Below are 14361 nucleotides of genomic sequence, written 5' to 3'. Positions count from 1 at the left end.
GTACTTGTTAAGAAAATGTATGATGAAGGAGAATTCAAACGAAAAGGGACAGACAGACAAGGGCAGCACCCGACAGGCTGTGGTAACCAACTTTTCTCTGATATCCATTCTGTCTTCCTTCTGTTGGGGAGCTAACACCCCGCCCCCCGATAAACAAAAGGGAAAGAGAAATGAAACAGAATATCTCTTCTGCCTCTTTCTTCCTTCATCAGTGCAAACTCAGCAGTGCTGGGAGGTTATTTTGGGGGGAGATTTCCTACTTCCCTTGATCTTTTTTTTTTTTGCTTTTTTGGGGGGCAATTGGGGTTAAGTGACTTGCCCAAAGTCACACGGCTAGTAAGTGTGTCAAGTGTCTGAGGCTGGATTTGAACTGAGGTCGTCATCCTTACTCCAGGGCAGGTGCTCTATTCACTGCCCCACCTAGCCACCACCCTTGATTTTTATAATATAACTACCATAAGGAAATGAGAATTTTTACTAGAAAGAAGAGAAACAAGGGTGGGGTGGGGGGGGGGGTGCACTGGCCTTTCAGAGTATCAAGATGAGGATACTATATTGTGTTTTGGAAAAGAGAACAAATAAAAAGGGAGATACCAGTGTTTGCTCAGGGCTGGTTCTCTTTCTTCCAGGAGTCGTCAGTAGTCATATAACTACTAAGAGCATTATGTTATGTGTTTTCTGCCTGAAATTTTACTGCACCAAAATTCATTTACAGCTAGATGGTGCAGTGGATAGGGCACTGGGCCTAAAGTCACTAATACCTGATTTCAAATCTAGTCTCAGTCACTTAGCAGTTGTGTGACAGTTATTTGACCACTGTCATTCAAACTGCATACTTTTTTTGGAGCTAAAGATAAAGAAGACAACATTTGGTGCACATATTTATTTGTGTTAGCATTATAAAAGTATTCAAATGCCTACAGCAGTGAATTTAAACTACTTTTGACATTTTGTTATAGGATGATCAGTTTAAGTAACCAATTATGTGTATTTTATTTTGGAGGAGACTTCTTTAGGAAATGTTTCTTATTCTCTCTCCCACACTTTTTACCCCACCCCCTCAGTTAATTAACATCATATAACCTCATTTGCCTGTATTGTTGCCAAGATCCAGAGAACAACCACATAAATTTCATCTCCTATGACCCTTGAACTACAATGTAGGTCCTGAACCATGATAAGGTATTTACTGAACATCGGGTTAAGAAAATACACCACCAACTCATTTATGTAATGTTTTAATCTGGTCAATCAGGTAGCACAGTATCATTATTCCTATCCTGCTGTTTTTGAATTTGAGTTGTAAAGAGTTTAGGGCTGTTTGGCTATCATTATGCACCTAGTAAATGTCTGAGATGGGATCTGAATCTAGATCGTAAGTCTAGTGGCCTATACTGCCTTGTTTCGTTTTTGCTTTTTGGAGGGCAATTGAGGTTAAGTGACTTGCCCAAGGTCACACAGCTAGGCTTGTGTGTGTGTTAAGTGTCTGAGGTCACATTTGAACCCAGGTCCTCCTGACTCCAGGGCTGGTGCTCTATTCACTGTGCCACCTAGCCACGCCAACTATACTGCCTTGTAAGGAATGATCTAAATCTCTACAAAATATTCACCAACCTTATCAAAGCAGTACTTTGAAAAACATAATGCCCTACAATAAATGCAAGATGATATCTGAATAATGAGTCCAGTCTGTTCTAAAAAGGTTAAATGAATTTTGTTGCCTTTTCCAATTTACTTTCTAGCACCAGTACAATTAAGCCATATTCCAGAATTCATAATCTGTTCAGTAATGTTCAAGAATGGAAAAAGGAATCCAAAAGATATTAAATCTTTTTACAGATTCACCTATCTCAATAAAAGTCATTTGAACTCTGAGACAAATACTATTCTATAAAGTTCTTCTTTGCATAAAGAGAAGAATAATGCCACAAGTTCAGTTACTAACAAATGAGAAATCTTAATTAAAAGCAAGCTTATTTTTTTAAAAAATTAGGAACAGAATGTGATTGCCAACATGTCATCAAGCTTACCACCTATCTGAAGACACAGAGAAGGTTGGGATTATCAAAATTTCTCATTTCTGCTACAGTCATGGAACAGTAAGGCAAACACTAGAACTGGAAGGAATTTTTGATTCATCTATAAAACCCTAGGCACAGTAGACAGTGTGGACAGAGTGCTAGGCCTGGACTTAGGAAGACATCTTCCTGAGTTCAACTCTGGCCCAAGACTTACTAGCTGTGTGACCTTAGGCAAGTCACTTAATCTTTGTTTGCCTCAGTTTCCTCATCTGAAAAATGAGCTGGAGAAGGAAATAGCAAACCATTCCATTATCTTTGCCAAGAAAGCTACAAATGAGGTCACAAAGAGACAGACATAATTGAAAACAACTCAACAATAAACAACAACAACAAAATAAAACCCTCAATTTATGAATGAGGCAACTGAGGCCTAAAGAGGCAAAATGATTTACCCAATGTCACACAGCAAGTTTACATGCTGGGACTGGAAACAAAGTCTCCTGATTCCTATCCTAGAACTTTTCCCATTAAACCACAAGATGGCATAATCAACTTGACAGTTTTATTTGGAAGACCTGTAAACTAAACTTTAACATTTAATGGCATATGAGATCTCTGATGACATCTTGAAAAACTGCCTACAACTAATGAAAGGGACTCCATAAAATAACTACACTGAGATGAACAGTATTATTGTGTTTGTCCTTCATTCTTGAATAGGACCATGACATCAGGGAGATATCATGACTCTAATTTGAGTGAGGAAGGGCTGTGTGCAAGATCATCAGCCTCACTTTCTCCTTCCGAGCCATCTGGGTTCAGTGGCCAGATATTCATCGGGACGACTGGAGATGACCCAGGATGCAATGGGAGATCTTGGTTCTTTTTGGTTAAAGTCTTTTCAGGTTCTCACTTTGAGTGAGGCATTGCCCATTCAGTGAACAGTACTCTTTAAGAAGTGGGTCAAGGGATGACCCTTTTAATTAAAAAAAAAAAAAAAAAGGAAAAAAATCAAACTGGAAGGTGAAAACCCTCAGGGTTGCTGGCCAAAAGAGAAACAGTCACTACTTACATTCACTTTGAGGCAGGAGGGCCCAAAAAATAGCCAGTAAGTAGTGGTTGGGTAGAGACCTACTATGGTCCAATTCTTGAGCTCCAGAATGAAATGGGTTGAAGGGAAAGACAAGGCAGGCAGGCAGAAAGGAAGGAAGATCTAGCTAGTAAACCCCAAATTAACAGGACAGCTTTTGGCTATCAAAATTTACCTTCCTTTGAAGAGGAGGAGGAGGAGAGCTGGATATAAACAGGACCTGAATAATGAGAGGGTTAGGCTAGATGACCGTTAGGGTTTCATCTAACTTGAAATCTATGATCTTATAACAACAGGCAAATGGGATTAAGTGACTTGCCCAAGTCACTGGTAAGTATCTGAGGCTGGATTTGAACTCTTTCTGACTCCAGGCCTGACACACTATCCACTGTGCCACCTTGTTGCCAACAGGACAAAAAAATAATTATTCACTAAAACAAGAAATGGTGAATATAAATTCTAACAGCATGGTATAGAGCTAGAGGCAAACAGGAAACAGGAGGCATGGAGATACATTTAAAGATCATGATTGTAAATGAAGTTCTTTTCTTTTTGCAAAGGCATCAAGAAAAATATGAGCCTAAGAGGCAGTCACTTTTGTCAATTAAAGAATATTCTTCACAATACAGAAATATATGGTCACAAAGCCATCTTTTAGCTATATTTGGACAAAATTCATTGCTTTAGTAAGTCACTTGCAAAACAATGGGCAAAATACACATGTTTAAATCCACTTGCAGTGCTATAGAAAACTTTCTGCAGGTTGAGCTCATCACAAAATTTATTTTGGCCACTGTATTTTAATTACTGAATTAGTTCAAGAGCAGACTATATGCAACACACACACACACACACAGACACACACACAGGAATATCACCTATAAATTTATTTTTTAATTAAAGTTATTTTTAAAAAGAATTTTTCTCCCCCCCCACCTTTATCCCTACCCCTGAAATAAAAAGAAAAATAAAATCTTGTAACAAATATACAGTCAAGCAAAACAAATTCCCACATTGTCTATGACCAAAAAATATACGTCTCATTCTGCACTAAGTCCATCACCTATCCATTGGAAGGAAATTAACATGTTTTAATCAACAGCCCCTTGGAATTTACATATAATTTAAATGTATTAAGCATTTTTAGGAAATATTCCCATATTCATCAAATTCTTCTTTACATCTTTAGTTAACCTACAGATTTGTTATGAACATAAATGATCATTTTTTCTTATTTCACATTATATTTAGATCACAAAGCTAGAAATCTTTCAGGCAAAGTGCCAACAAGGTTCTGACCCCTGTTCCTCTAATGTATTTATAGGGAGTTGGAGAGGAAAGACAAGTGGATCACAAGAGAGTAATTAGGATGAAAAGGGTACTAGTGGTGATAAAGGAATAGGTTAAAATTTGGAGGCAGTTAGCCTAGGTGACATACTTTAATAATTTACAACCTGACTCCCCACCCCAAATTATTTCCTTTATACTTCCTGATGGTCTTCATTTTATAACTGAAATTTCAAAAAAAAAAAAAAAAAGTCATCACTGTACTGGACACAGGCTACTTCACATTATTTAGAAGGGTTTAGCTATGACAGCAAAGAAAAATTCCTAAAACAAAACAAAACAATTCAGAAGCACAGTTAGTGAAAGAGTAAACAATCATTTTTAGCATTTTAAATAATTCTATTTTAGACTCACTATGCTTAATGATATATGAACCATTTTTTACTGATGATGAATATGAGGCTCAGAGAAGCTATGACTTTCTCAAGGTCAGAGAGGTATTAAGCAGTAGAGCCAGGATTTGAACCTAATCCCCCTATCTCCAAACCAGCATACTTTCCACTAAAATGCAAAAGGTACACCATGGCTCATTCACATCTGTAAAACTTCTATACAAGTGTCTAAATTTCCATTCTTTCTATTTTTACAAATGGAATACAACTCTAAAGGGCTCTCTGGGCTGTACTGATTTATTAATTTCTTCATCTACTCAAATATAGTTCTGGTACTATGGTGATAGATGCCAACAAGAAAAAAGTGTAAGCAGAAGCCTACCAACAAAAAAAGTAGGAAATATTCATTTTTATACTAAGAACAACCAGGAATTTAGCAGCTTACCTTCTAAAAAACAACTGAAGGGAAGAGAAGAAATTAGGCGGTAGAACAAAGTATGAAAGTAAAGATTCCTAATCTTACATCCCCCTCTGCCACCATCCTCTATCATCTCTTTCTTCATTTCTGTCCCTAATAAAGAGATAACCCTTCTTGTTAAAGCTAATTCTTCAACATAGCTTTGATTCCATCCTTTTTCCCCCAATGGATTGGCTGTAGGCCTGGGCCTAGGGTTGTAGGAGCTATAGTGTAAATCTTTTGATGTAGTTCAGCTACCAACAGAATATGTAGGTTTCCCAGCATTTATTTTTCTTTCCACCAGCCCACCTTCACCCCCGCGCCCCCATCCAGTCATATATCTCTTTGATGACATCCTTTACCATTCCTCTTGATTAGTCCTTGACAAAATAATAGATTAAAATACCCACCAGAAACCATGACTCTATGCTTCAGGCAATCCTCAACTTTAATGCTTTGGAGAATATGGTATTCCATGACTATCACCATATAGTAACCCCAAGAAGAATATTACTATTAAAAAGAAGTACCTTTATTTCAAGGGGAACACTGGAGTCATTAAAAGCAATGCAACATTTCTCGAAGCGTTCCAGCTTACTCTTCTAGGAATACTTAAGCTTAATATTAGGTCTAGATCTTTGTCCATTACATTGTCTGTTCATGAGATATATACTAACAGATGAGATATATAAGTTGTCTACCACATTGCATATCATATTTTGGACAAAAGGAATTTAGCTTTTTTCCTTTTGGATAGTTGGGCCAAGCTTTTGATTAACTATGAATCCCATTTTGGAGGCTCTAAAATATTCTGGGGATTAATGCAATCAGCTCAATGTCACCTGCTAACAGAAGCATCTAAGTGGTGTCATCTTTCTTTAGGAAATCCCTCTTCTTTTTGGACTCTGGGTTGACCATTTTCCATGATATTGGCAAAAACCGCTGGTAAGCCTGTGTGAGGCAGATAGGTGGCACAGTAGACACAGTGCCAGGAAGCCCTAAGTTCAAATCTGGCTTCAGACACTTACTAGCTATGTGACCCTGGGTACAACACTTAAACCTGTTTGCCTTAGTTTCCTCATCTGTAAAATAAGCTGGAGAAGGAAATGGCAAACCACTGCAGTATCTTTGCCAAGAAAACCCCAAAAAGGTTTATGAAGAGTCAGGCATGACTGAAAATGACTAAACAACAAGCACATGTGTCTTGTTTTTATGCCTCATGTGATCATAATCAGAGGATCAAATAAAATTTTGTTGTTACATCTTTCTTCTATGATTCTGACATATGTAAATGAGGCAATATAGAACCTATATCATTCTTTTTTTTTTTATTAAGCAATCAGGGTTAAGTAACTTGCTCAAGGTTACATGGCCAGTTATTTCTGGGTGTGGTGCTAAGTATCTGAGCCCAGATTTGATCCCCAGGTCATCCCGACACTGGAGCCGGTGCTCTTACTCGCTGAGCCAGATGGCCGCCCCTGAACCTTTATCATTGTTATTAACTAACCATACAAGAGTGCTTTAGGTTTACAGAGAACATTCCTCACATGCCTGTAACATCTTATTAATACCATTGTACAGAATGAAGAAATCATGGCACAGAGAGGTAAAACAATTTTCTAGAAGTCACCAACTCTGTGAGTGCCCGAGTTGGGCTCAGCTTACTGATGTTTATTTTTTGGGAAAAAACAAAAACATTTTCCCAGTATGTCAGACATTTATCCTTACTAAATCTATGATCAGTTTGAACTTTCTTTAAACACCCAAGTTTTAACTAACTCGGTAATAATGGATATCATAAAACAAGTCATTTTCCCCATATATCAAAATCAACTAGACAGTTTTATAAAACATTTTTAAAAACTTATTCAAAATGGGATTTTAAAAAGAAGAGTAGTGAGCACCAAACCTGGAGACAAAGGATTCCTAAACTTGAGTTTCGACTCTACAGTCAACTAGCTGCACAAATATGTACCACCAAAATATATATATATATATATATATATATATATATATATATATATACATATATATATATATATATATATTTGACAACTCTAATTTCTGAAAGCATAAATTACTTTTTACTATTATTGCTACCAATAATGTAATATTAACACTACAATATTATACCACTAATATTACTTGAAATTTTGAATCCTGGAATTTCCTTCTTGTAAATTAAAGCTAACTAAAGCTGGTGATGTATTAATTACCTAAACTACATTTTAGTAAGGTTGGTTTTACTTACAGTCTGTGGATTAATTTCTTCTTCTCCCATAGGCTCATCCATAATTTGCTGCCCATTCTGTGAAAAGGGGACCAAGTATAATGTTACTAACACAGTTTTCAATTCAGTTAAAAATATATGTGGGCATATATGGAAATTCTTTTTCTTTCCTACAAGTTGTCTACAGCTCAAATGACACAGGATTATAGAGGTAGTTCCAGTGAACTCATTGGCTGTGTTACAAAAGTTTGTTTTGAAGTTAGTTGTAGGGAACTCAGAATGCATTTTCCTATAGAAACAATGTTATAAATGGTGACAATAGCCAAACAATGAACATTTATTAAATATCAATTATGCTAGGCGCTCGGAATTCAAGGACAAAAATAAAAGTTTCTGCCTTCAAAAGGCTTATATTCTATCAGGGAAGATAATACGTACATAAAAGTACATATAACATTTATGAAACAAAATAAATATAAGTTAATGGGGACAGGACACTAATAGCTGGGGTGAGGTGTAAATCAGGTACAGCTTCATGTAGAAGGTGGCTCCTGAGTTTGAAGCTTGAAGAAATCAAGGGCTTCTAAGGGACAGAGGTGAAGAGGGAATACTTTTCAGGAATAAGGAGTAGCCACTGCAAAGGTACTGATGAGAGAGAGTGTAATGTGTGAAATAATAGATTTTTTTTGCAAGTCATAAAACACCATATAAATGCTAGCTATTATTATCATGTGTGACTGTAGCAGCAAGCACCCCGGCATCCTCAGGGTTTGCTGCTACCACAGGTTCTTGGATCTGCTTTGTTAAAGGAAGGCAACTCAAAGTGGGTTAACAAGTTTACTTTAATCAGTCAGACATATATCATTTACCTTGTTCAGGGGAAAGAGGTCAGCACCCCGAACTTCAAAGCATACAGGCAGAATTATCAAGACAGAAACAGATCAAGTAGACAGATTTCCAAACTGTCCAACCATTACATCCATACCCAGTCAACATCTGGGTTTCCACATCTGGGTTTTTCAAAGCCAGGGGACTCTCAACAACGGCTTCCCAGAATTCAGATCAAACCACAGAACACTTCTCAAAGTGAGTCCCAAAACAAAGCTACACATCAGGGCTTCTATAGCCTTCTCCTGGCTCAGAGAATGTAACAACCTTATTGACCCACTGGCCAATCAAAAAGTATCTACTGAAAAACAAGCCTTCCTCCCCAGGCTTCTGGTGCACTTTAGCCTAGGGGCAGGGAAGATCTTCCAAATTTGCATTCCCATTACAGTGATGAAGAGCAAAAATGACCAGTCTGGCTAGACTTTCAAAGTTCAAGATGGAGTAATGTACAAGTCTAGAAAGAAAGGTTGGAATCAAGTTGTGAAGGGTTTTAAATTACAAGTAGGAAGTTGTATTTTATCCTTGATCAGGCCTAGGATATGCAGAAAGCAACATGGTAAAGGCATGTGCTTCAAGAAAATCAATTTGGGGTGGCTAGGTTGCACTGGCCCTGGAGTCAGGAGGACCTGAGTTCAAATTCAGCCTCAGACACTTAACACTTACTAGTTGTGTGACCTTGGGCAAGTCACTTAACCCCAATTGCCCTGCCGTCCCCCCTCCAAAAAAAAAAAAATAAATCAATTTGGCAGATGGTAGAGTATGAATTAAAGAGGAGAAAGGCTCCAGACAGGGAGACCAATTAGAAGGCTATTAAAATAATTCAGGAGAGATGTGATTAGTGTCTTCACGAGGGCGGTGGCCATGAATAGAGAGAGGGGACAAATGTAGCAGATGTTAAAGAAGCAGAACCAGCAAGATCTGGTGACTGACTGGATATGTGGGATGAGGGAGAGTGAATAACTATGAGGCTGTAAACCTATATGACCAAAAGAACGATGATGCCTTAAACAGACAAAGAGAAGTTCAAAAGTAAGAGTGGATTAGGGTTAGGGAGTGGGGAGTAAAGGTGAGTTCTCCTTTGGCTATACTGACATGTCTATGGGACATCCAGTTTGAAATATCCAATCGGCAATCAGTGATGTGAGGCTGGAGATGAGGAGAAAGATTAGATCTGGGAGTCAGGTGCCTAGAGATATTAATTAAATCCATGACAGTTGATGAGGTCACCAGCAGATTTAACTCATAACACTTTAACTGAATTACAATATTTCAGTAACTAACCAATTATAAAAATGCTCCTATGGGAAAAAGCATTTCAATTTGGATTTCCAAGAATACATAATTTAATTAAACAAGCACTAATTAAGTGCCTACCATGTACAAGAGAAGTTAGGTACCGGGGATGCAAAAATAAAATGAAGCAGCTCAGTGCCTCTGAAGCTTATATTGGGAAAGGGGAAGAAGGGAATAATAAAATGTACAAGAGATAAATAACTGAAAAAAGGAGATAGCAATAGCAACTTAGGGCAGGGAGACAAATCAGGGAAAGGATGACATAGTATCTGACCTGAGGCTTGTAGTAAGGATTTTTCTGAAGAGGAGATGGGAAGTGTCTATTACAGGCCTTGGGTGACAGCTTGTACAAATGTATGAAGGTGGGAGATGGAATGGAATGTCAAACTTGATGGAAAGTTGAGATGCTAAAGTGAATGAGTTGTAACAGGAGGCAATGAGTTTCTCCCTCTCTGAAAACGTTCCTAAAAATGCTGGACTGACCAGTTGTGGGAAGTGCTGCAAAGGTGATTCTTAGTCAGGTATGGATTGAATGGATGGCCCCTGGGATCCCCTTCCAAACGTACTATTCTGTCTGGCCAAAATCACACAACTTTTAAGTGCCAGAGCCAGGATGTGAACCTAGTATGATCAAGGAGTTCTGTGACTTCAAACCAAGTACTTTCCCTTCCAGGTACCATTGCTTCTCTTAAAAGTACAATAAAAATAACCACCTATAGTAAAAATATAGTAAAAAGAAATTCTCTAAAACGCAAACTTACTTTCAAAGTTTTATATGATGACAAAGTGTCAATAGGTTATAAAAAAAATTCACATTTTTACAAACTGTCTTTTGGAGAACTTCCATCTAAGTTCTAAGATGTCTCACTATTCATCAGGAGTTAAGCCTGAGTCCTAGGAACAGCACGATGTGGTGGAAAGAACAATGGATTTGGAATCAGAAAAACTGGGTTCAAATCCTATCTCTGCCACTTAATGACTTGTATAAACTTGGTAAACCACAACATCCCTGGACCTTGGTATCCTCATCTATAAAATGAGTGGGGAGAGGTTAGATGGTAACGAAGGTCTCTTCTAATTCTAAATCTATGTTCCCATAATACTGAAAGCTGAGCTAAGTCAGTAACTTGGGGGCACAGATGGTGTGTTTATTATTATTGTGGCTGACTAAAGGTATTAGTTTCAGAAGAAAAAGGAATATAGGAAATTATTAAAATGGTATCTGAAAAAATGTGATTGATTTTTAAATTATAGTTTGAAATACAGGAATGGTAAATATTTGATCAGGGATGGAGTACACATGAAAAAATATATTTGCCTAGAGACATGCATACCTGATCAATAGGCTTTTAAAATAAAAATTTAGGGGAGAAGAAAACTATCCACATATGTCAATCAAGCATCATTCATTAAGAAGCTACCTACATATATTGATCAAGGATCATTCATTAAGAACCTACTACATGCCAGACAATATGGTAGGAGCACAAAGACAAAAGAGAAACATCTTTTAAGCCATTTATCACAATGAGTGGCAAGTATAACATAGGAAGAATAGACAAGTCAACATTTATTAAATGCCTAATAGCTAGGGACACAAAGAAAGGCAAAAAACAGTCAATCCCTGCTCTCAAGGGGCTCACAGTCTAATGCAAACTAGAGAGAACTAGGTGGATAGAATGCTGGATCTGGAGTCAGAAACCTGAATTAAAATCCTGCTTCAGACATTTACTAGCTTTGTGGTATTGGACACATCACTTAACCCGTCTGCCTAGTTTCCTAATCTGATGACAGTAACAGCAGCTACCACCAGCACTGTTGTGAAGCCAAAATGAGACATGGTATTTGTAAAGTACTTTTGGAAACACTGAAACACTATATAAATGCTAGTTATTAATATTATATACAAACAGGATATATTCAGAATAAATCGGAAATAACCTCAGAGTGCAGATACTAACATTAAGGAAGACTGGAAAAGGCTTCTTGAAGGAGATGGGATTTTTAGCTGAGACTTGAATGAAGTTAGGGAAGTGGAGATGAGGGCAAAAGTTACAGGCATAGGGGACAGCCAAGTGAAAATGTGTATTCAAGAGATGAGAGTTTTCTTGTTCTAGGAACAGCAAGGTCAAAGTCACTGATCTCAGTTTGAGATCTGCACTGGGAGCCCCCTACAAAAATTAAATACTAGGCCCACACTAACAAAACAAAGCAAAAAACTACTGAGACACTCTAGGCTAGAGGAGGAAATAAACGATGAGTTCAGGAAAAAGAAGATAAACCGAATGGAAGTAGCATATAACAGTGGTGTGAGAGGAACTACTCAGACACGTATTAGAACATTCCACTAAAAGCAAAGCAGCTGATAAATTCTTGACTTTCCTTAACAATGAAAATGTATTTCTTCAAACAAGAGAGGAAATGATGAGTGGAATTTCTAGATCTGATTCTGATTAATAAAAAACAGACTGCTAAAGAAGAAATTTTACAAAACTCCAAAAGGAAGTGACCATGAAATCTCACAGATCATTACCTAGATTGCCACCAAGAGTCTTTAAAGAACCTATGGACATGATTGCTGAGCTGTCTATTGTCAGTAATCTTTGAAGAAGAATCATGGATAAAAAAAGAGTTTCGACTGATCTGAAGACACACAAAGTTGCAGGTTTTGTTTTTGTTTTTTTTAAACTGGGAAAGAGGGTAGAACATTTTAATTATAGGCCAGTGAGCTCGACTTTGTTTCTTGGCAAATGTCTAGAGCATATTTAAAGGGGTGGTTTGCTAACACTTGGAAAGGTCAGTAGTACTCATTTAGAGTTGGAACAGCCCATAGAGGGAGTTGAATGAGATGGCTTCTACAATCCCTTCCAGCTCTAAATTTATATTCCATAGGATCCTATAAAACTCATACTGTATTTGTGGACAAGACGGAGAGATGAGGGCTACTTAATAGATAGGAAACTAAGAATGGTAATTAATGAAGCACAAAATCTGAGTTGGAAGGGATCTCAGCAGCCAGATTTTTAAACACATACCTAAAGGGATTACCCACTCTTAACATACCCAACAAATGGTCTTCCAGTATCCATTTAAAGACCTCTAAGGCTGAGAAATCCACCACCTAGTCTAAATACAATTCATTCCACTTTTGGATAGCTCTGTTAGGTAGCTTTTCCTGACATCAACACTAAATTTGCCTCTTTGCAACCTCTCTTAGCTCCTGGTTCAGTCTTCTGGGACAAACAGAACAGGGCTAATCCTTCCTCATAATGAAAGCCCTTCAAATACTTTTGAACAACTATCATCTTTGCTTCTAGAAACTTCCCCAATTCCTTCAGTCAATCCTGGTATGCCATGGATTCAAATGTTCAGCTATTCCTCAACTGATGTGTGCCCCCTTAATTTCTTTGTTACTACAAAAAGAGCCTCTATAAATTTTTGTACATTAGGTCCTTTTCTTATGTCTTCGAGATCTTTTACAAGTGTAGTATTGCTGGGTCAAAGGGTATGTTAAAATTAGGGTATGAAAGTTTTGGATATGAAAGTTTAGTAACTTTCTGGGAATAATTCCAAACTGCTTTCTAAAATGATGGTAACTGGGGTGGCCAGGTGGCACAGTGAGTAAGAGTGCTGGCCCCAGTGTCAGGAGACCTGGGATCGGTTCCGGCCTCAGATACTCGGCACCCACACAAAAATAACTGGCTGTGTAACTTTGAGCAAGTTACTTAACCCCGACTGCTTTAAAAAAATAAAATAAAATGATGGTAACAATTCACAGCTCCATGAATAGTTTATTAATGTGCCTGCTTTCCCACTGCCCTTGTAACATTTGTCATTTCCCTCCCCCTCAACTTTGCCATTTTGATAGATATGAAATACAACCTCAGTTTGCTGTAATTTATTTCCCTACTTATTAGTGATTTGAAGCAATTTTTCCACATAGCTATCAACAGCTTGGATTTCTTTCGAAAAGAGCCTGTTCATATTCTTTAATCAATTAATTGGAGTAGCATGACTTATTCTCAATTGTCATGGTGTTTCCTTACAATCACTTCCTTTTTGAGATGCTCACCAATCATCTTTTTAAGGACTTGTTCTAAAAATTTCTCAGGAATAGAAATTACACTCATTAGCCTACAGTTTACAGATTTTGTTTATTTCCTTTTTTTTTTTTTTTTGAAAACTGGGCTATTTGTCCTTTTCCAATTTTGTGTTATACCTCTCATTTTCCATGATCTTTAAATATTACTGACAGTGGCTCAGAAATGACATCCACCAACTTCTTCAGTACCCAAGAATGTAGTTTATGTGGGCTAGGTGACCTGAATACATGAAGGGCAGCTAGGTTTTAATTTCCTTATTTATCCTGGGTATCAATTTCACCTTACTCATTTTCGTTCTATTTCCAATACAAAAGTCATTCTTCTAGGCAGGAAAACAAGCAAAACAAGCACTGAACATTTCTGCCTTCTCTCTGTTGTCAATTACTATGGTCTCATCCACCCCAGGCAAAAGTTGAAATCTTCTGATTCTCTTTCTTCTTCAAGACTCCTTCCTTTCCTCCTTTTTGCTGTTTCCTGATTCCTGTCAGCAGTCTTAGCTCATTCTTTAGTGTTACTTATATTATTTTTACTGGACCTGACTCATAGTCACCCTGTTACATGACCTTGCTTCCATCTTCTATATATTTCTTCTTAAAAATC

The 14361-nt window shown here is 37.5% G+C and overlaps 1 protein-coding gene across 4 annotated transcripts in view; it reads right to left on the bottom strand.

Annotated features, from left to right (window-relative positions):
- The window catches only part of RPS6KA3 (ribosomal protein S6 kinase A3), a 116830-nt gene that overhangs the window by 92363 nt on the left and 10106 nt on the right, over window positions 1–14361 (bottom strand). For 3 of the 4 annotated variants that reach the window (XM_069063430.1, XM_069063434.1, XM_069063433.1), the window contains exon 2: window positions 7499–7555. In XM_069063430.1, coding sequence (XP_068919531.1) covers window positions 7499–7540 — 42 coding nt within the window. In that variant the 5' untranslated portion in view covers window positions 7541–7555. Of the gene's footprint in view, window positions 1–7498; window positions 7556–14361 lie in introns of those variants that run through there. The other variant, XM_069063432.1, reaches the window with a different exon arrangement.

Source organism: Petaurus breviceps, unplaced genomic scaffold (genome assembly GCF_028583685.1).
Source record: "Petaurus breviceps papuanus isolate PSGF00001 unplaced genomic scaffold, PetGlider_PUasm1.0 90574, whole genome shotgun sequence".
In the NCBI taxonomy this organism is placed as follows: domain Eukaryota; kingdom Metazoa; phylum Chordata; class Mammalia; order Diprotodontia; family Petauridae; genus Petaurus; species Petaurus breviceps.
The sequence above is the reverse complement of the archived record's forward strand: the minus strand, read 5'-3'. Positions and strand labels throughout refer to the sequence as shown.